This window comes from Hippoglossus hippoglossus, chromosome 11 (assembly GCF_009819705.1).
Source record: "Hippoglossus hippoglossus isolate fHipHip1 chromosome 11, fHipHip1.pri, whole genome shotgun sequence".
Classification (NCBI taxonomy): Eukaryota; Metazoa; Chordata; class Actinopteri; order Pleuronectiformes; family Pleuronectidae; genus Hippoglossus; species Hippoglossus hippoglossus.
Genome location: NC_047161.1, coordinates 7,065,409 through 7,087,516, shown reverse-complemented (window position 1 = coordinate 7,087,516; position 22,108 = coordinate 7,065,409). Strand labels below are relative to the sequence as shown.

The following is a 22,108-nucleotide window of genomic DNA, read 5'->3' as shown; positions in this document are numbered from 1 at the left end:
CTGCTTTCCCAGGGAGCCAAAACAGTAAGGGTTGCCAAAAACACCAGAATATTCATGAAAAGTCAATATCAACTGTTATACTAATTAAAATGCTCATTAAATCCTCCCCACACATCTTTTACACAACCTTGGTAACTTTTCAAAAACCAAAGCTCTGATAAGCAAGCCCAGGAATTTGTTTTGGATCCACTGACGTTTCCTCTTCCAGGTCCATGTTTCCATTTATCTTGTGAAATATCTCAACCTTCCAAGAGGATGAAGCTTCCAGCTCAAAGCCCTTTGTGCCTACACAGCCTCAGAGAGCTGCACAACCGGCTGTAGAGTCGTGGTCTTTATTCTTCATGCACTTTTTCGGAGTCCAACACTAAAACTGCCCAATTTTTTACAATTCAACACTTTCAATGTCGTCAGGCGGGTTGATTTTCTTTCATGCGTCCTTGTGTCAAACCTACTTTACCACGGTCCATTTTACTGAATACATTTTTTGTTCAGTTTCTTTTCTTGAAGATGACAGGACACATAATGCATGGAGGGAAAAAAGGGATGTGGGAGGGGAGGAGGTGTGGTCAGAGCTCATTTTTGCACAGGGCCCCTTGCAGGTTAATCTGACTCGAACTGGAGACAAATACATAATTCTTATTCCTCTTCTATAGCATTTGGTCTTGGTTTTTCTTCTGCCATTAGATCATGTAATGAACAATAGCATAAAGTTAATAGATGCAGTGTTTATATCAAGAATATACATATTTCTACATTCATGCAACTCTGATGTGCAGTTTGAGTCTGTAAATAATAATGTTTGAGACTTTTTGGTTATTTCTGTATTCGCTGCAGTCAATGACTAAACTGAGGCAGTGCAGAGTCTACTGATGTCAAATCAAACACACCCTGCAGATTAAAGTTGGGAATGATGGAGCAGCCGCTGTGTGGTCTGCACACTGCTCATTACTCCAGTGAGGATGCATGCAAACTTGTTCCATGTGATTATTTATTTTAAATGCAATGATGCAGCAGCAAAAAATATAGGATGAGACATAGCTCCCTCATCATCATCATCATCATCTTCCTCCTTGTGTAAAAGTGAGTGTGCTGCAAAAATCCCATCTGCAGCTGCACCCTCATCACCCTCATCTTCCTCCTGCTGCACTGACTCAACTCATGCATGTGTCTCCCTGCAGGTCAGGCTCCACGTCACAGCCTCTAACGTCGCTTGTTTGAGCTGCCATCCCTCCCAGCGCTCCTGTGACAGGCGTGCGCCATCACCCAACCCCGGTTATTGGGTGAAAAAGTGGGCAGTTCAGGGTTTCATATCTGCCTCCGCTTCCTCTCGACTCCCTCCTTTTGCTTCCCTGAGCCCCGGAGTCGGTCGGTCCTGCACTTCCCCCAGCCCCCCCACATACCTGCAGAGCATCCACGGTCCTCTCCCCCCCTCCTCCGCAGCCTGGGACGGGACAGTCGCACTGCAGCAGCAGAGACTGGAGGAAACTACTTTTTAACCCGAGAGCTGAGTCCATCCTGCACCAGCTGAGATGCTGCTGAGGAGAATCCGGTGGGTTCATTTCTTTGAGTTGTTCGTGCTGATGCGGTTCGGGTCAAAGTTCTGATGATGGCGTCATTAAATCTGCCTCTTCGTGGTTTATTAGGAGAAACAGCTGCTGAGGTTGTGAAACTGTGACTCGGTGTGAATTTAAACTTCTCCCAGAAAAAGGTCATTAGGTGAAATTGACCATGACGCAGTTAGTTGGTTTAGTGCAACTTTATTTTGTTTTATTTCCTCATAACATTTGTTCTTTTTCTTTTTCCTCATCAGTACCTGTGTGCGCGTGAACATTACAGAAGTAAAAGGATTTAACTTCAAATACACTTACTTCCCTCCACACTTCTTATCTATGGAAGACCATTTCTGCCAGTGACAGAAAAAAAAGGATAAATGCTAAATCAAAATAATTAAATAAAAAGTCAAAGAATTATGAGATAATAAGTCATAGTTATCAGAAATATTTTTTAAATTATGATATAGTAAGTCTTAGTTATGAGATAGCAAGTCATAATTATGAGATAAATTATCAAAATATGAGGTAGAAAGTCAATCATGAAATATAAAGTCATAAATATAAGATACAAAGTCATTATTTTTCAGTTAATAAGTCAATATATTGAGTTAATAAGTCAATATATTGAGATGCCAAGTCATTACTTTGAGATATTAAGTCAATACTTTTAAGTTGGTAAGTCATTATATTGAGTAAGTCATCATTTTGTCAAGTTGTTATTCTGAGATATAAAGTCATTATTCTGATATGGTATGTCATTATTTAAGTCATTATTCCTGAGTTAGTAAGTCATCATATTGAGTAAGTCATTATTTTGATGTACTAAGTTGTCATTTTTAGGTATTACATCATTATTGAAGTCATTATTTTTGAAAAGGTTTCTCGTTTTAATGAATTCCAGGATTTTTTATTATTTGAATGCTATTTTTGTGGGGGTGAACTGAGGATGCTGCTGTATTTATTAAGCTCTGAAGTGATGCTCCTGTGCCCTGCAGGAGAAACAATAAGGAGTTGGTTTTATGGTTTGTCTTAAGTGCACATTCAGCCTCTTCTGGTCGCTCTCTGTGCTGCACCTCCGGGCTCAGGTGGACCTCAGTAATGGACAGGTGGAGGGTTAAAGTGAGACGGAGGACAAATGAATGGTGGAAAAGCAGTTTTTTAAAAGATTCCTCTCAGTGTGGTGGTCCGGTGGCTCTCTGGTCTGATGTTCACCTGAAAAGACTTTTTCTATGAGACCAAATATTTACAATGTGAAGATAATACTGATTAAAGATGCTCTTTATGACCCATTCAAACCCGAATGTGATTTTCTTACATCAGGCAACAGAAGCACAAACTTGACAAAAAGTGTCACTTGACCTGAATTTCATTGAACTCAGTTCATTGTTCTACTGTTACTGACACATGACAGACAAATTAGACTAGTGACAGACAGAGGGAATTCACAGCCAGGTGTGTGTGTGTGTGTGTGTGTGTGTGTGTGTGTGTGTGTGTGTGTGTGTGTGTGTGTGTGTGTGTGTGTGTGTGTGTGTGTGTGTGTGTGTGTGTGTGTGTGTGTGTGTGTGTGGTTTATAACAGGCTGACCTGCAGTGGAGTTGTGGTCAGGACTGAGATGAGTTTGTTGGAAACATCTTTCTACTCTTTCCCTGGTACACTGGGTGGTGAAGCATCTGTTAACTGGCTTTGCCAACCATCTCTGTAAGGAGACAGATGATTGGCTTGTTGGTCATGTCGGTGAAATGTAGTCTGGGAGGTGATGCGTGGCGGCGCTGCGTTTGATGCTCGGAGCCAGAGGCGGGGTGTTGAGTGAAGAGTGGGACATGGGTCCGACAGGGGCAACCTAAGTACACAGAAGCCATGTTGAGATACAGAGTGAGGACGACTGGATATTATCTGTTGTATATATTTGTAAGCATAAATACAAAAATCCCAGACAAATATTTGATTTTATCTGACTTCCTTCTGAGTAGAACAGTAAAGAGACCATATATGGTAATGTTGCAAAAATGATCCAAGGTTTCCCTAATGTTACATCAGATAATATTATTAATAGATTTCTGCTAAGTATGGGGCTGATGTGGCTCAGGAGGTTGTCCAGCAAGAAGAAAGGCGGTGGTTCGATCCCCGGTTCCTCCCGTCTGCATTCCCAAGTTTCTTTCGGCAAGATGCTGAACCCCAAAATGGCCCCTGTAAAACAAAATCTTGCCATGTTCTATTTAAAGAGAAATTAATCTTTAAATGATTTGCCTTTTTTAAGAATGTTGTGTTATTTATATTGCACTTCCTTCCTCTCGTATATTTAGTTTCAACCCCAATGTGCTTGAGTCAATGAATTGGAATTCCAAAATAACTGGAGATGAAATTAGAAGGATGAAGCCACAGGGCTCATGTGGGAAACAGAAACTTAGACCAGAGTGGATTCCTGCCTTGTAAAAAACCCACTTACTGATTTCCAGGAGAGCCCTGTTGTATTTTATCACAGACCCATTGGTGCCAAACGCCAGGTCCAGCTCAGCTCGCCGCTCTGCACTTACATCAGTCAAACCAGTGGCTCTGTATGTTTGAACTGGCTGAACTGGGATTATTTTCCGGCTGTTTGGTGCAGACGAGGTTGGCCTGGTGTGACCTTGAGGCAGGCTGCTGCAGAGACCACCCACAAGACACATCCTGCAAGTCTTTAGTGGTCAGTGCAGCACTTATAGGGATCTCAGCATCTACTTGTGTTTTCCTTATTCACTTCTACTTCTTCTGTTAATGATTTCACCCTGATTTTCAGTGTCAGTTGGTTTTAGCTCCCTGCTCTGTGTCTGCAGCAGGAGGGGACTGGATAAATTCTGCCAGTGGATAATGCACTGGCTGCAGTTTGTAGTCCTGTAAATGCAGCGCGTGGCATTGATTTTTAGCTTAACTTGCCTTTGTTGTAACTCGCATTAAAGAGAGCTGAACTGCAGAGCGCCCGGTGACATCTCAAAAATAACCAGCAGCAGCCAGATTATCTCCTCTGCACAAACCCATATGCAAACACACTCCCTCAACATTTATACCATGTGAAAACAGTGCGCAGTGTCTTAATGTGGCCTCTCCCTTTGAGCGAAGCATGCTCATTCTTCGTGGTTCAAAACTTCCTTTTCCAAACCCCTGAAAAGAGCGAGAGAAAAGAAAGAGAAAGAGCGAGCAAGTGTGCCAGTGCCCTGTCCTTTAATTTCGCCCGGGGCCTTTTGTGCGGGAGTTGGTATGAAGTGAAAGCACAGTGCGCAGCTGTCCTCCTGGCCCACTGCTCGCTTTCTGTGAGCCGTTCTCTTGTCAAGAATACTAATAGTGATACCAGCTCCGTGGAGTCCACCCAGCTGGTGAGGGCAACAGACAACAACTATTCCGCCGTCAATGACCACCATTTAATTCGTATGTCCCAGTTAAGTGAGCTGTGTTTGTGCCGACTCCGTACGAAGGATGCTTTTGATTTGCAGACGCAGAAAAGGCTCGAACGTATTGGTACTTTTTCAAACTCCAGAGACTCTGATCGTTTCTGTGTTTCCATGTTTAACCTTTCACATTAGAGAAAAGAGCTCCTGTGTGAAGTCGTGCAGATTCTGATGAACATGCGTCACTCTGAGGCTCATAATGAGTCATCATCATCATAACTGTTGTCTTACTGTATCTTCTGGTAGAACAAAAATGCATAAGGTTGGCACACACACACACACACACACACACACACACACACACACACACACACACACACACACACACACACACACACACACACACTACCTCCTCTGTATGCAGTCTTTTCAACATTTGCCCATCAAGAGTTTTGTTGTGTCGGTGGCATCAGCTACAGTCAAACTCTGCTCTGGGGATTCTTTGTTCAGAGTTTAAAGCACCATGGCCACAAATATCCTTCATTATAGTCAGTTTCTCCTTCATTAGCTTCCCCCACACTCACACTCCACACTCTCTGCTGCTTCCAGGCATTGGAAGAGTGACAAAACAGTCAGCATGCACAATATAACAAAGCACTGTCCCATAATGCGATGCACAAAGGAAACGGAGGAGTGGCTGCAGCTGGGAAAAGTTAAAACTAATTGCTTCAAGAGCACCTCAGAAAAAACATGGGTATCATATTTTTAGGAAAACATATTAACGTCCCTTTGTGAAGTTTAATGGGCAACAGATTTCTATAATGGAAGATTAACTGATGCCACATGGTGCATGTATTGTTCGTTTGTGAAAGAAGTTTAAAATTTGTTGATTTTATTGCCATATCTTTTACTGTTTTTCCTTAATTAGGAGAATTAGTTTGGACTTTATATGTTTATTTTTATGAGTCTCCCCATCAGGGATTAATAAATCTGTCTAATCTAATCTAATCTCATCTAATCTACACTATTATATTAGTATATGTAAAACTTAAAACACTAAGATAGATATATTAAATATTTAAATCACAATTTATTCACATCAACTGTGCCATGTCTTTATTAAAGGAGACATTTTATCAGCCCTGAAAAGTAGCTTGGAGTGTGTGTGTGTGTGTGTGTGTGTGTGTGTGTGTGTGTGTGTGTGTGTGTGTGTGTGTGTGTGTGTGTGTGTGTGTGTGTGTGTGTGTGTGTGCGCTGCTTTTTAATGATGAACGAACACTCGCAGCTTCATCGTGGCCGCCTCAGGAGGTTGTGTGAGGTCACAGTGAGCATCCTGCCATGCCTGCTGGGTTAATAACAGGGCCAGACTGGTGACGGAGAGCTGGCAGGAGGCCGCTGGGCTGAGACGCCGTGTCATTAGCTCCCGGATGTGATGAATGGCTTGTGGTCAGGAGCCTGTGCTCTCAGCTTCCCTTTGAAAACCAGAGACGTTGCTCTTTTATACGGAATGGCTGAGCTCTGAGATCGTTTCTTTTTTAGTATTTTAAGGGAATTGTATGTATGTCAGTGGAAGAACTTAAAACTTGAAATCAAGTAAGTTAAAACGTGTGTGAGTTTTGAATTAAACATTCTTCTTCTAAGATATCAGGAATATGGAATATTTGAATTCCTCATATTCCTGAGTCTTGAATTTCATAATTTTAGATTTTATAATTTAATAAGTTTGAATCTTTTAATATTTTCCGTATTTCCAGTGGTAAGATTCAGCTTACTTCTTAATTCATATTGAAGCCAGTAATCATATTCAATTCAAATTATACATCGCTAAAAGTCCAAATATCTGTGAAACTGCCTTTCAACGAAGTATCTGTACATGTGCAGGACTAAAATCCCAGTAGGTGGACGCTGTGGTAAAGTTACTGTAATACATAGTTACATAGATTTGCCAGTTGTGACCTTTAACATTACAATAAATCAGTCTGGTGAGATCAATGGAGCATGTTCCCCCGATGTGCTGAACCATCACTTCCTCTGTTAGAAATGACTGTGTCCATTAAAGGTTAAATAGTCGTGAAATTGGAAACAGGATATTATTTATTCATCTTAATTTGTGTCAAAATGTTCCTTGTCTTAATGTTTGTTGTGTTTGCCTCTTTATCTCCACAGACATGTTCTTCCACTTCTCTGTGTCGTCTGCCATCTCTCTCTGGCCTTCCCCACCCAAAACCCATCTGCATACGGTACGTCTACATTCTTCCATTATCCTGTTCTTTTAATGGAAATACTCATGGTTCTTATTATGGAATAAAATATCAGATTACAAAGAATACAAAGGTGAATTTGTTCTCTTGCTTTGCTCTTCACGCTCTGTATCCTCTATATTTCTGTTCTGCAGATGACGTCCGGTCCCTCCAGGTGAACATCCCCCACTCAGGTCCTGTTTCTGCCCCACTGGGCAGCTCCATCTCCATCCCCTGCTCGGTGTCCCTGTCCTCCACACCCACCACCTCCTCCCCCTCCTCCGCCCCTGTTGTACCGCGGGTCAAGTGGACCGTGGTGTCCGGAGGGGTGGAGACGCAGATCTTGGTGGCGAGTGGTCAGAGGGTGAAGATCAACGAGGCGTACAGAGGCCGCGCCGCACTGCTCAACTACACGTCCTTCCCTGATGACCTGTCACTGTGGCTGGGAGATGTGCGCTCCAGCGACTCGGGCCACTATCGCTGTGAGGTGCAGCAAGGCCTGGAGGACGCCAGTGATCTCGTGCAACTCAAGGTCAAAGGTAACAAAACGAAGGCTCTGAAGGAGTAAGAGAGATGTACAGTTCAGAGCATATAGGATACAACATAACACAATATAACACATGATACATTGCATGTTTTTGCTTAATTTAACAGTATTTGTTTGGTTCAAAAACATACACACATAAATCAACTTTATATATCTTCCATAAATTGAAGAGGAGTTTTGTTGTCACATTCAGTTTCAGAGTATTAAATGTTAAATATGTTAAATAGATGTTGCAGCCATCCTGATCAGATGAGTTTTTTTAATCTAAACATGTTCATAATGTTTGTGTATGTGTGTGTTTGTTTAGGTGTTGTATTCCACTACAGAGATGCTTTGGGCCGCTATGCGTTCTCCTTCCATCAGGCCCAGAAGGCTTGTGAGGCCATTGGGGCCGAAATGGCCACTGCTGACCAGCTGCTGGCGGCTTATTATGATGGATACGAGCAGTGTGATGCCGGCTGGCTGGCAGACCAGTCTGTCAGGTACCTCATCTCTATCTTCTGTATGACACTCATACTCAATCTGCACATAATACACAAACTCTAAAGACTGGATGCGCTCATGGAAATATTCTAAATACATGGTTAATTTTTTTTAAATCAAATTTCCCCAAAATCTAGTTTAGTGTTTCTGATATTTTTGGATGGATAAACTATGATTACTGACTTGCTGCTTCATCAAGAGGTTAATGTTATATAAGAAATTGTTTCCATTCCTCCAGGTACCCAATCCAAGTTCCCCGTGAGGGCTGCTATGGAGACATGAACGGGCAACCAGGAGTGAGAAACTACGGGACGATGGATCCAGATGAACTTTTTGACGTTTATTGTTATGTGGAACAAGTTAACGGTATGAATAACAACACACATCTTACACATCATTACAAGCTACAATAACTATATATCAGTATATATCGATAAACAGGTGCCTTATATTTAGTTGTTATAATGAAACTTTATAAAAGATATTGTGGTTTTGTAGGAGAGGTGTTCCACGACTCCGTCCCACAGCTGCTGTCGTTTGCTGAAGCACGGTCATACTGCAGAGCCGCAGGGGCTGAGATGGCGACAACTGCACAGCTGTACTTGGCGTGGAGTGAAGGTCTGGACCGCTGCAGCCCCGGGTGGCTGTCTGACGGCAGTGTGCGCTACCCCATCACAACCCCCAGGGAGCGCTGTGGAGGGCCTCAGGCAGGCGTCAAAACCCTTTACGGCTTCAGCAACCAAACTGGTTTCCCAGAGCCGTCCAGCCTTCACGACGTCTATTGCGTGAGAGGTGAGTGTTTTTGTTACTCAAAAATGAATTCGCATAAAATAGAAGTATATTGCATGCTTTGATATTAATGCAAACTTTTCACTACTGTTCATTCCTGCTTATTTGGACAAAAGCGTTAATAAGAAATTGTTGCTGTCGTACATTACCTCTTGTATTATATTTCTAATTACTTAACTCTCCTCTACAGACAACAGAAATGCTCCCACTGACTCTCCCTTCGACTACATGGCCACCGAGTCTGAAGACATCGGACAAGATGTTGTTATTCTTACGCGAACAGATCAAGAGCTGCTCCTGAACCAACATAAAGAGCAGGTGGAGCGAGAGGCGCTGAGTGTAGTTGAGTCTTTTCCCTTTGTCTCGCGTCCTTCCACTGAGGAAAACCTGGTGGACACACATCCAACCGATATATCAGACACAACGGAGTCTCCCTTCAACACCACATATGTGGACCTCCTTCAGCCATTTGATGAAATGTCATCTGCTACAGAAATGACCTCCCACTCCCAGCATCCTGTGATGAATGGCACAATCAGCAGCACAGAAACCTACAATGTTCCACAAAATGCATCACTGCTGCCCAGTGTTCACAATGACACAGCCTCCCACCAGAGCTTGAACTTCACCGTTCACCATTTTGAACCTGAAAACGCCACAGGGTTTCCTGAACTATCATACGAGCCTCCCACTCGTAACCAAACAGTACCGGACACCAACCCCGAAGAGCAAACACAACTGTCTGAAAACACCACAGGGTTTCCTGAACTATCATACGAGCCTCCGACTCGTAACCAAACAGTACCAGACACCAACCCCGAAGAGCAAACACAACTGTCTGAAAACACCACAGGGTTTCCTGAACTATCATACGAGCCGCCCACTCATAGCCAAACAGTACCAGACACCAACCCCGAAGAGCAAACACAACTGTCTGAGAGCCCACAGGATTTCCCAGAAATACAAGAGACCTATCTGGATTTAATCGGATCACAAGCCAATTACAGTGAAACAGACAGAAACCTTACTCAGGAGGAGAATATCCTGGAAGCGACAGCAGAAACCTCTGACAACATCCTCCAGGTGAAGCTGGAGGAGGCAGCAGGAGCACGGCCTGAGCAGATGTTTCTCTCGACTCAGTCGCCAACAGAGGAAGGAGAACTTCTAACTGCCAATGCTTCAACTTCATTGTGGCCCGCTCTTGATGGATCTGGAGATATTTCTCAAGGTATGATTTTATACAATTATGATATAAGCAAAACTAAGAGCCCATGGTCATATACACAATGACAATGCTATACAATGTACAATAGATTCATACTTATATATGTTTTGCTTTTTGTTTTTCTCCAGAGAGTGACCTTGACGTTGGAGCTGTCACTTCCATCACCACATCAGATTCTTCCGCTTCTGGTTTCACCACTCACCCGTCACCTTCCGCTTCACCTAGCAGCACTCCGGCTGAACCTCGGACTGCGCTTCCGAATCCAACGCCTTCCTCTGGGTCACCAAATACTGATAGAATGGGTTTCAGTGTCCTCGCCACAGTAGCACAGTTATGGGAGACTTCCATTTCAAAACAGGAGGGAAGTACAAGCTTAGAATCTGAAGACGCAGTCACAATAGAAAGTGAGGAAAAACCGGTGCAACCAACAAGGGCTCAAGACATCCTTGTTTCTGGAGCAAATCTGGCAACCACCGAGTCTTCAGAGGGGCCTGAAACTTCTCAGATGCCCACCGATTCCACCACAGTACAGTATCAGACATCAGGGTACAAAGTGTATTGGGACACGGAAACCCTTACTTATGAAGAGGCAAGTGGTCAGGAGCCTGGTGCAGTTACTGCAGTCATGGGGGTAGACATTAAATTTGCTCCAACCGTTGAAGAGGAACTCAGTGTTTCCTCAACAGTTGAAGACGAGGCTGACGTTTCCTTTACTGCTTCTCCCACTCTTAAAGATGAAGCGAATGTTTCCCCAACCATTGAAGATGAAGCTAAAGATTCCTTTTCATTTGAACAGGAAGATAACGTTTCCCCGACCGCTGAAGAGGACGTGACAAGTACTCCAGTTCTTAAAGAGGAAGACAAAGTTGTACCAACATTTGAAGATGATGTTTCCTTTTCACTGGAAGACAAAGTTACAGTTACCCCAACACACGAGGAAGAAACAAATGTTGCCCCAACACTTGAAGAAGAAGCAGCTAATGTGGAAGAAGCTAACATTGCCCAAACGCTTGAAGAAGCTAATGTTGACCCAACCATTGATGAGACTGATGTTAGCCCCACCCATGAAGAAGCTAACGTGGCCCCAACCCTTGCAGTAGAAGCTATTGTTGCCTCAGCCCATGATGAACAAGCTAGCATTGCTTCAACCTTAGAAGAAGAAGCTAACTTGGCCCCTTCCATTGAGGACTTCACCGTCTATCCTCTTGATTCTCAAACATCTAACTGGGCTCTGCTGACAACCACAACTGGACCCCAAGAATCCCTCAACGGTCTAGAGTACAGCAGGAAAACCTCCCCCACCACCTCCACAGCAGCTCCAGAATCCACCTCGAGCACAAAGCCCACCAGGGCCACCAGAGCCACGACCGCTGCCACCATCAAGACCACCACACACTGGTCCAGACGCCCCTGGAGCCCAACCACCACAACCCGGAGAGTTTTCCACAAGACGACAGAGCCCCAGAAGGTGACGCACCTCATACCACCAGTGGATCAGGGTCTGGTGGAGGGTGAGTTTAGTCTCACCAAGCCGCCCACCCTGCTTATCTTGCCCAATGAGAGGGCAGCTGTGGGCGGTACAGGGAAATCTTCAGGTAATGTTAAAGCCACTTTCATCAGCCTAACTATCCTCCTCTTTCTACTCGACGCAATGATGCACTAAAATCCCTGGTCTGTCTTCTGCCCCAACCTACCTTTGCTCCCTTTTCTGTAAAACACCTCCCCTCCTTTCTCAAATGACTTCCCACGTTTGTTTCGTTTGTCTCAGAAAGCCCACTCACCCCTCTGATTCCTCCTGATTCTCATATCTGTCCTTGTGATTCCAACTACCCTTCAAGATACTCACATTGGGACAGCTCCCATTTGGCATTTGTCAACAGTCCAGTCTCTTTATGCATGATGTTTCCCCCCCTCATCCAAAGATTGACTTCTGTGAAGTACTGGTGCGCTGGAATTAATGTTTGAGCGATGGTAAAAGCATTGGTAAACCTTTCACAGAACCTTGATCCATGGATTTTGTTTTTATGAAGTTAATCTCTTAACTAAACAAGTGCAAATTATTCTCTTCACAATCTTTTTGCTCCTGTTGTCGACGCTCACCATGTTTGCAGTAATCTGCAGTAATCTAACATGACAAAGGGACTTGATGTTTCTCTGCTACAGCATTTACGTTGAATGTAATGACACTGACCAGTACAATCGCACAAATGTTTTATATTTAATTCATAACTGTCAGGTCATTAACTGTTGTTATTCCTCAGATTTAGAATCCTTCTACTACTATAGGCAAAAGCACAGCTTATTATTATGTTGAATGTTCATAAGCACAATTATTGTTCGGTGTTGATTTGTTGTAGCATGTTTTTTTTTTATGTTTCATATCGAGTCATGTTCTATTGTTTAATCATAATCATTCATGATTTGTACAGTGTTGTGTTTTTTTAGGTGTAACAATGATAAAGTTAACTAAGGTATGATTGTTTCTCCTCTCGCCATCAGTTGAAATCTGTCATATTGTTTTTCTTTAGTCTCAAAAATTTAAGTTAGACACTTTCTTGGGTCAGAACAGAACTTAACTTTGAATTAAAATGTATTTAATACAAATGCATTGCTGTGCACGTCGTACATATGCACAGGCACGTTCAGATTATATTAAGATTCCTGCATCACCCAACAGACGTGTGTCTTTACTGGAAAAGCTATCTGGACAAAACCAGGAGTCATTCCAGTTAGACATATTTGTGGTGGTGACAATTGGCCACCATAATTAAAAGAGAATTGTGGGGAACAGCTGCTGATGCACAAGAAGCTCTGCTGAAGTGTTTTCATTGAATGGAGGACAAAGCATTTCACTATATTCATCATGGAGGTGATGCCAGATTTATCCACATCTGGTACTTGTTCCTAAATTCAAACTTACACGTACTAAAAAGCTACTATTGACCAAAGGTTGCAGGTACAGTTTTATTTTATTCTGTTATATCACTATATATACATATATTACTGTTCATGGGGATGGTAAATAGGGAAAACATACCCTCACATCAGTGCTGTTCACATTTTTGAAGTACACTTTCTGTCGAAGACATTCTCAGGCATCCACAGAGTTCGCTTTAATGAATGAGTACAGCAAAGATCAGAGCATTCAGAGGATTTTGCCTGTTTCAAATCTCACTTTGGCAAGCAGTTTAAAAAGATAAAAAAACTGGACCGTTCATGGTGATTAAAGGCTGAGAGAAGTCACTGCTCATCCACATTACTGACCTCACATCATCACCGACAGTTACTTTATTGTCACGTGAAGGAAACTCCACCACGACAACAAAACACAGGGAGATCGTGCAGATGGTTCACAGAAATGGGTGAGAATTAAAACCAAGGTCTCTGTTGTTGTGCAAACTTGAACTTGTACAAACAACAACTTTGCAAACATGAGGTTTTCGGTGTTGACTTGAAAGGCATCTCAAAGATTCATCTTTCTCCAGTTGTGTATTTCTCAGCAAAACAGGACGACAATTTACTTTAACAGCCTGTGATTCTCATTAGACTTGTGTAGCAACCTGTCATACGCACACTTACTTACAAAGAGCTGTCTCAATGGAATAGCACTCAATGTGTGCTCGGTATAATGACAGACACCACAGAGTTCCTGTTTATAGGGTGTCGAGGGACGCAAACCAAATCCACTTGTAAAATGTTTAATTTCAGTTGGGACACACATGACAACATTTTAGCCTTCAACAAGTTTTACTGCGACTCCTAACTCCCTCTTCTCCCTCAAGACTTAAATAAATCAAGAAACCTAGTGATGATAAAGCAATCAGTCAAGATTAAAAGATATTTGGTTTCCGACAACATGGTGGATTCACAGCAATGTCTGTTGGCATCATGTGTAACTGTGTCATCGCACTTTAAAAGGAACAAAGTTGGGTTTTTCCAGGTATAATGTGTCTATTATAATGTACGGGTGTGAACTGCAGTTTGTAGTTCTAAACCACAGAATATTAAAACTGAAGATATGTGGAAAGGGTGTGGAGACTGGTTATGAGGAAGAAACTGATTGTGTGTGTGTTTTTTTACTGTGTGGGAAAGTTGATGAATAAGAAAGAAAGAAAGACCTGATGAGTTAGACATCATGTCCTCTGCTGCCCTCTTCTGGCTCATATTGGACATATATTTTTTGGACTAGAAGCTATGTCCTTGATATATATTTTCCTTTTTATTTATGTGGACATATAACTTTTAATATAATATTATAACTAATATTATTTCTTAAGATTTGCCTCAATTGCTATTTAGTATTTGTGACTCTTTCAAATCCACCAAACCCTTTGCTTTAATTTGTACTTGCTTATACATGCAAATATTTAATTTTCTATGCATTATTAACAGTAAAATGCTGGACTAGTGTCTATGTCGTGTGCTCTCGTGCAGTTAAAGAATCAATCTGCTAATAACCGGACCTTGTGTTTCAGATGCGTGTGAGGACGACCCCTGTCTCAACGGAGGCACCTGCACGGACAGAGACGGGCAGATTAAATGTCTCTGTCTGCCAACATATGGAGGAAACTTGTGTCAGACTGGTGAGCTCTCTCTCTTTTAAACCATACTTCTGCTCCAGTCAGATTGTGTGGTATATGTTGTGTTACATGTCCTGTGTAAGTCTCTTTTGTTGCTGCAAATCTTCACCATTCTCGAAAAAGAGACGTTTAATCAAAACAAGGCTTTCCTGGTTAAATGAGGAATCAGTACAGGCCCACATGCAGAATAATATCGTTAATATTATATTATACAGAATAAAATACATGTGGTTTGTTTCAAATTTCCACAAACGTCTACAGTCATTTCTCGAGTCTCTTCATCGTCCGCTCTCCTCCTCCGTGTCTCTTTCAGACCTGGAGAGTTGTGAACCGGGCTGGGACAAGTTTCATGGTTTCTGCTACCGACACTTCAGCCAGCGTCTGAGCTGGGAGGTGGCGGAGCAGCACTGTCGCATACTGGGAGCTCACCTGGTGTCCATCATTACCCCAGAGGAACAGAGTTACATCAACAGTAGGTTCACTGAGCCAATACAGGAAAAGATTATATAATATTGTTTAGTTTTATATTTCATCTTTCCTATCTTGTTCCCCCAGGCAACTACAAGGAGTACCAGTGGACCGGCCTGAACGATAAGACCATCGAGGATGATTTCCGCTGGTCTGATGGCAACCCTCTGGTCAGTGATATTAGAAAACAGTATAAGCAAACATACACAATTGCATGTAGGCTCCAGATGTGTAAAAACGTTTCTTTTTGCACATTCATGCCTCATTTATTCGATGTCTTTAGTTTTCATGGTAGTCACACAATTTAATTGGATTCCCTTATTAATTTACATTTTGTAAATTAATTTATTATGATTAATTCAACCCACTCAAAAGATAATACAAAGTCTTGAGAAAACCTGGACCCAGATTAAATAGATTATATCGTTTTTGTACATTTTCTATTTCACCAACAGCAACATTACTACCTTTCCTGAAAATTGCATAGTTTTGTGTGATATAATCTATATGGACTGACTTTCTTTTCCCTCCATGTTTACAGTTGTATGAGAACTGGTACAGAGGTCAGCCGGACAGCTACTTCCTCTCAGGAGAAGACTGTGTGGTGATGGTGTGGCACGATGACGGACGCTGGAGTGACGTGCCCTGCAACTATCACCTGTCCTACACCTGCAAGAAGGGCACCAGTGAGTAAACCATCACCGTACATGACCAATATATGAAAGTTAACAGAACAAGATCTATATATTGTTGTTCTCTTTCCACAGCCTCGTGTGGTCCACCACCAAAGGTCCGAAACACCTCCCTATTTGGAAAAGCTCGGCAGAGATATGAAACCAATGCAGTTGTGCGTTATCACTGTGTCGGGGGTTTCCAGCAGAGACTCAATCCTGTGATCAGGTGTCTGTCTGGAGGCCTGTGGGAGAGACCACAGATCATGTGCATCCCCGGTAAGATAAGAGAATAGTTTAACCCTGACCAACAATCAACAATCTGAATTTCCTATAAACCTTGAACACAATGTTTGACATCAAGTTACTGATATGTGGATTTACAGTCTGTAAGTTTGGTTTAGTTTCATTCTGTTGAGCAACTTTTAAATAAAAGAAAGAAAACAGAATGAGACAGGACACAAATTCAATCCGACATGGAACCAGGACAAAATATATAAAAAGGAAACAAAATAAAAACACAAACAAATTGGTGTTTTGTATGAAATGAAAGCATCACACAGAATAAAAATTCAAACGGATGAATACGTTTATTTATTTTCAGAGGGTGGAGGTCCAACACAGAATCCTGACGCGACGTCACCGACCAACAGCAACTTTGCAGCGATCGAAGACGGTTTTGAAGCCACTAAAGAGACGCCACAGTACTGGGACATCAAGTTTTAAAAAGTCTGTTGTACTTTTCTTGTCTTCTTTTTTTTAAACTCTGCTGCTGTAACATGACAAAACATCTGGGTGCTTTTACCAATGAACCACGAAAGCAAAGAAAAATGGGCCACAGACAACTTTTGAGATGTGTTAACTTAAAAACATTCCTATTTTGATAACCTTGAAAAATGACCTTGAAAAAATCCTTTAAAATAAAAGAAGCGTTGTGACCGTCAGATATTTAAAAAGGGTTAAAAGCGATGAGTCCTTTCCACATGAAAGAAATAAAGTAAATGTGCAAAGTGTTGAGTTTCCATACCAGTTCCAAATCTACAATAATAACTATTTTCTATTTGTTGTTTTTAATGTCAAGAACCTTTTTATTAAATGGTGCTAATGTCTTCAAACCTTTGTATCCAACAGATATGTTTGTTTTCAGTGTGATGTCAGAGTAGAGACGTGTACCTGCTTTTAAAAAAAATCTATAACTCCAAAGCACAAAGCCAACGTTAACAAAAAAACGAAATCATTTTTGTACATATATTATTAGCTGTCACTCCTGTGATTGCTGCCGGCATATTGAAACCTCTGACTTCCAGCAGACACAGTTTTGTTCGTCAGCTTTATGTTGTAATAAAGTTTTGTAGAACAGAGCAAAGAATAAATCGTTCTCTTATTTTACCCTCAGCAACGTGTGTGGGCCTCATTTCATGTCACCTTAGGACATAAAGGAACTAAAAGCTGATGCTGATGTTTGGTGATTGTCTTCATGTGTTCACAATGTACAGGTGATTTCAAGAGGGAGCAGATGAAAGAAAACTGAATACTGTGATGAAATTATTAAACGCATGAAATCCATTGGATAGATGAACTAGACCCTGGTTTTCCCTCAGGAAGGAACTGCACCAATGAATGTTTTTTCTTAGTATTTCTGAAGCTATTGATCATGTGGTGTCACTTTCTGTGTCTGCTGCACAAGGGATCTACGGTGTTAAAACAATAACAGTATATATTTTCAGAATATAATTTAAATATATTTATCAAATAAATAGCTTAATATGATAATTATCGACATCGACTGATATGAAATTAAAGCAAGTTAAAGCAACAAAAAAAACTAAACGACACACTGCTAACAGATTTATTTGGCTTAACAGTGGGAAATGTTTTCTGACTTCCTAAAAATAATTCAAAGTAAAATACAACTGAAGTGTTACGTCACGGTTTCGTCACTGCGTCGAAAAAAATGGTGTAAACGGAGGGAAACGGGAGGAAAACCGGAAGTAAGTGGACAAGTGTTTGTAAATGTGTGTTTTCATACTTATTTACTTAAAATGAAAAGGTGAACATGTGTGAAATCATCAGGGAGGAGGAAGAAAACTGAGTGTAAATGCAAAAAACTAAATGTTTGTGTATCATTAACTAGCAGCTGAGTTAGCTGGGGCAGGTGAGTTAGCTGGAGCAAGTAAGTTAGCTGGAGCAGGTGAGTTAGCTGGGGCAGGTGAGTTAGCTGAAGCAAGTAAGTTAGTTAGCATAGCAAACATCCTGCTCATGGACATGAATAGGATGATATAAATAAGAGATGATACACTCACTCCTTAGTTTGAGTGTTAGTTTCTGTATCTTTCCTGAGGTAAACTCAGGGTAAACTACAGTTCATTTAAATTTTATTTTATTCTTTTATCAGGTTCAAATCAACAGTGTTCACTTACAATCCTGACAGTTGACACGTGTTTCTGTTTGAAGGGAAGTTTCTGTAGTAACATCATTTTCATGTGATAGACTGCAGTTGCGGCTATTCGACCACCAGGTGGCATAATTGTGCCGTGAACAGTTGGAATAACCTATAGGAGACAAAGCGTCAGGAACACAACTTTGAGTGTTTTATAAAACATTTAGATCACCACCATATAAACAACGCAGAGAGAGAAACAAGCAGAGCTGCTCCTTAGTGACATTCATGATGATAGACTCCAGATATTTAAGAGCATTGGTCAATCAAATCAATCAATCATTTATCTTGTATTATATTCACAAATCACAATTTGTCTCACAGGGCTGTGACAGGATCGATATTTGTTACCTCTGTTATTTTCAGCTTTGACTCTTGTAATTATTATAACTGGCTGCATGTAAAGTTTATTATTCTGTTATTTAACACTGCAGCCACATCACTAAACCAGGGTCCCACAATGTTTCTGCGTATGAACTGCCCACTTGAATGTGCTGTTCTTCTGTGGAAGTGACTATTTTGCATTGCACTTTATAGGTGATGAAAGTGAATGAGTTTGCAGCTGTATGATTAAAAACAGAAGGAAACCAGCGCAAAGTAGAAGAAATATAGTTACAAGTAAAGAAAAGTCCCGCAAACTACAAAATTATACGCATCCAAAGTAAAAATACTCAGAACTCAGAACAACCCATTTCAGAACAACGTAATATTTGGACCCCAATGCATATTATATTACTGAAATTTACTACTGATGCATAAATGTGTGTATATTGCTTTAAAGTTGCGGCTGATGAAGGTGAAGCTCCGACTTTATAAACTGCTGAGTCTCTTGTGAAACAAATCCTAAACTTATTTTAACCTGTTGATATGATATATAATTTGTTTCAGATTAATTACACAATATTATCAACAAACTAACAGTATACAGTAGCTGTAGGAAATTTAGATACTTAGGTATGGAGTAAACATACTTAGTTACATTTCAAGCACTAGATGTCAATTTATAATCAACATTAAACGTGCAAACTTGTAACCAGCATTTTCAGCATTACATTTTTTAATGTGCGTGTGTCTTTATGCAGAATGCATGAATCTGCGTGTTCTTTCTAAGCAACACGCCACTGAGCAAGGCATTTAGCCTGAAACAGATCCACATTAGTGCTGCTCACTGGCCAAAAATACTGGATTATAGTTGCACCCGCAGCTCCCCTGGTGTGCAATATGTCGTGCAACCCTCCTCCCTTCGGTTTCCTGCTCAATTAAAAAGACCGATCCACATTATCAGAGCCGATCAAAGGGCAAAGTTGAATTCATAAAGCATGGGCGGATGTTCAGAGAGGAGTCTGTGTTCGTGGAGCGGCTCTGCAGTTCTCAGGCCTCCAGCGTAGCGGCACACAGCTCGGCCTGAATGCAGAGGGTTGGCGTCCGTCCCCTCCGTCACAGAGCTGATAACACAGCTCCAGATGGGAGCGTATTGTGGCCTGTGACCCTGAGGTGACGGGGTCAGAGCAGAGTGAACAGAGGCCAGTCTTAAAGCACTCCTTGTGGAGTTCCTCTTTCTTCCAAAGGCACGTGGCTCGCTAATTGAGGGTCCACCTCTCAAAACCCAGTGTGGGGTCCTTGACATTTGAAAATGACCATTGGTGTGAACCCCAGGCAGAGGAGAGACCTGTAGGGATTGAAAAGGCAGGAGTTGTCATTATTTGTGATGAGCTGTTTGAGCTGCTGCCAGTGTCTTTCTTTATTCTACTATTTTATTTATTATTTAAAATGTAGGTGTACTATGTACTTGTATACTAAGGTAGATGTTAATTATATTAGCATTTAACCATACGTCTGTTGTGCATTCAAATTATTTGTTTCTCAGAGAAATGTTTTGGCGGCATGCATAGTTTGTAATGTCTCTGTGTGTTGTAGTTCTTTCTTCATGATACAGATATTAGCACGCTGAAATAAAACTACAAATCAACTGATAACTGCACTCGACTTGGCTGTGGGAAAGACGATGAATACCAACTATCTGTACCTGTAGAGAGATAACTTGGCTTATTGGTTTATTCACTCAGCTACTTCACCTTATCTTCAATTTTTGGAAAGTGTGAGCATGGGACTCCGATATATATATCATAGGTCTTCATTTTTAACTTTGAACTTATAGAAACCCTGTGAAGAATCCCCATCACAAACCAGAAGTGCCCCCAAAGTTACGTCCTCAAACTGCCTCTTTATCTCAACTTTATTCCCTAATATTTTCAATATACACTGACATGAAGCTTAGAAAGTCTGCAAACTGTCATGTTTTGAAAAAAAGGGAACCAAACCAAATGTTAGAGAGTTTTGTCTGATAAGGATCTAAATGAAGAAGAGATTGTCAAACTTGTGAACCAATAATTTGTATTCTACAAGGAAAGGTTAATTTTGAAAACGAAACTTGAAATTTACATCCCACATGAGATTCAGGTGCAGATGAAACAAGTCTACAAATTCTGTTAAATAAGCACACTTTCCAGACTTCGTGTCGCATTGTTCATCGACGTGAGACGACTCTGCCACCAGATTTTTTTTTCAGGAAAAACTCAAGAGGAACATATTAGTAATAATTGTACAATTAAAGAGACTCCACGAGATTTTGTTCGTCCGCACAATGAAGAGACAGAATGGTGAGAAGTTGAAAAGGCGTGCCAAGTCTGCTGGGAACCTCAGCAGTGAGCTTTACCCACAACCCTTCACCCCACCGTCCCCGCTCGCTGGGACACAAACAACCTTTGTGGCTTCTCTCCCTCTGCTGAATTCCAATGTGGACAAATGGGGTCTGAGCGGCAGCATCTTCCTCTGGTCCTACTACCACAATATTCAGACAAATACTCAATTAAAGTGTGTGTGTGTGTGTGTCCTCAGTCACAAATAAATCAAGTGGAATATGTCCTCTCCCATTGATATTCAAGTCTATACAATTTACATTTTTCTTAAATCGTTAATGAGTTGCAAAATAGATTTTATTCCCCTCACTTAGAAGTGTACTTAATATAATTTTAAAAAAAAACTATTATTGGAGTTTTGTCATTGGCTTTTGCATTTTTAAGAGATTTATCAAGACAAAATATGACATTTTATACTAAAATGACCTATTGTACTATTCATGTTTTTGAATGGAACAGCCAGATTATACCAGATTTTGTAGCAACATTTTCTATTTTCAGTAATAAATGTGACGTTTACTACAAAGCCTATAAACGTACAGAAGTTGTTATGGGAATGTAGACTTTACTGTAGAGCTCTGATGATTATACAGTAATCAGTGATCAGACACTTTGAGGTTTTTCACAGGAAAAACACTTAACTGCTCAAAATGTCATTCAGGGTGAAATTCTTTCAACACATTGCAGATTATTTCCTTTGGGACTCTTTAACGTCTGTTAATCAACACACAAAAGGATAAACCAATATATTAAATTATATTAAATGTGTATGTAGTAGTACCTCAAAATACTGGTTCAGTACTACAGTCGTTTCCTTGTTATCGGCGAACACTGTAAATCCCTTTTCAGATACAGTAATTATAACGGTTTCATACGCACACTGTCAGCAGTGCTGTGCGAGAACTATATCCTCCCACAAGTGAGAGTCGGTGGAAGCAGCTGGAAGCAGCTCAGCTTCTCAGCAGGATGAAAAGTGCGAGCTGCCTGCAGTCAGCGACTCTGCTCTCAGATCAGCTCCACTGATATAATGGCTTCTCTAATCCGAGCCAAT

General features: G+C 41.2%; 1 protein-coding gene across 2 annotated transcripts; it reads left to right on the top strand.

Moving 5' to 3' along the window:
* Positions 1-1,237: 1,237 nt before the first annotated feature.
* Positions 1,238-17,313, top strand: LOC117770403 (brevican core protein-like). 2 transcript variants are annotated; one of them, XM_034599834.1, is made up of 15 exons: positions 1,238-1,549; positions 7,082-7,155; positions 7,311-7,694; positions 8,010-8,184; positions 8,424-8,551; positions 8,684-8,977; positions 9,165-9,773; positions 9,876-10,202; positions 10,328-11,794; positions 14,675-14,782; positions 15,093-15,251; positions 15,335-15,417; positions 15,789-15,933; positions 16,015-16,197; positions 16,523-17,313. In XM_034599834.1, the coding sequence occupies exons 1-15, from the start codon at positions 1,530-1,532 to the stop codon at positions 16,642-16,644; spliced, it is 4,278 nt and encodes a 1,425-aa protein (XP_034455725.1). In that variant the 5' UTR covers positions 1,238-1,529; the 3' UTR covers positions 16,645-17,313. The 2 variants fall into 2 exon arrangements, with proteins under 2 accessions (XP_034455725.1, XP_034455726.1); XM_034599835.1 differs by having other exon boundaries at positions 1,241-1,549; positions 9,165-9,677.
* Positions 17,314-22,108: the final 4,795 nt, after the last annotated feature.